The sequence below is a fragment of the Carlito syrichta genome, unplaced genomic scaffold (genome assembly GCF_000164805.1).
Source record: "Carlito syrichta isolate Samal-C Ts95f unplaced genomic scaffold, Tarsius_syrichta-2.0.1 Scaffold171397, whole genome shotgun sequence".
In the NCBI taxonomy this organism is placed as follows: Eukaryota; Metazoa; Chordata; class Mammalia; order Primates; family Tarsiidae; genus Carlito; species Carlito syrichta.
Window position 1 is genome coordinate 1 of NW_007115493.1, and position 344 is coordinate 344.

The 344-nt window shown below is 71.2% G+C and overlaps 1 protein-coding gene across 1 annotated transcript; it reads left to right on the forward strand.

The window, feature by feature from the left end:
• Positions 1-6: 6 nt before the first annotated feature.
• LOC110594953 (deleted in autism protein 1-like) lies at positions 7-341 on the forward strand (the record flags this gene model as incomplete). The annotated part of the gene is made up of 1 exon (XM_021709306.1): positions 7-341. A coding segment is annotated over exon 1 (283 nt), but the record flags the coding sequence as incomplete, so codon positions are not given.
• Positions 342-344: the final 3 nt, after the last annotated feature.

The following is a 344-nucleotide window of genomic DNA, read 5'->3' on the forward strand; positions in this document are numbered from 1 at the left end:
GCTGGGCCGCCTGTCCCGCTCGCTGAAGCTGGCGGCGCTGGGCAGCCTGTTGGTGCTGATGGTGCTGCACTCGCCGTCGCTGCTCGCCTCCTGGCAGCGCAACGAGCTGGCGGACCGGCGCTTCCTGCAGCTCAATAAGTGCCCGGCGTGCTTCGGCACCAGCTGGTGCCGCCGCTTCCTCAACGGGCAGGTGGTGTTCGAGGCGTGGGGCCGCCTGCGCCTGCTGGACTTCCTCAACGTGAAGAACGTCTACTTCGCGCAGTACGGCGAGCCCCGCGAGGGCGGCCGCCGCCGCGTGGTGCTCAAGCGCCTGGGCTCGCAGCGCGAGCTGGCGCAGCTCGACC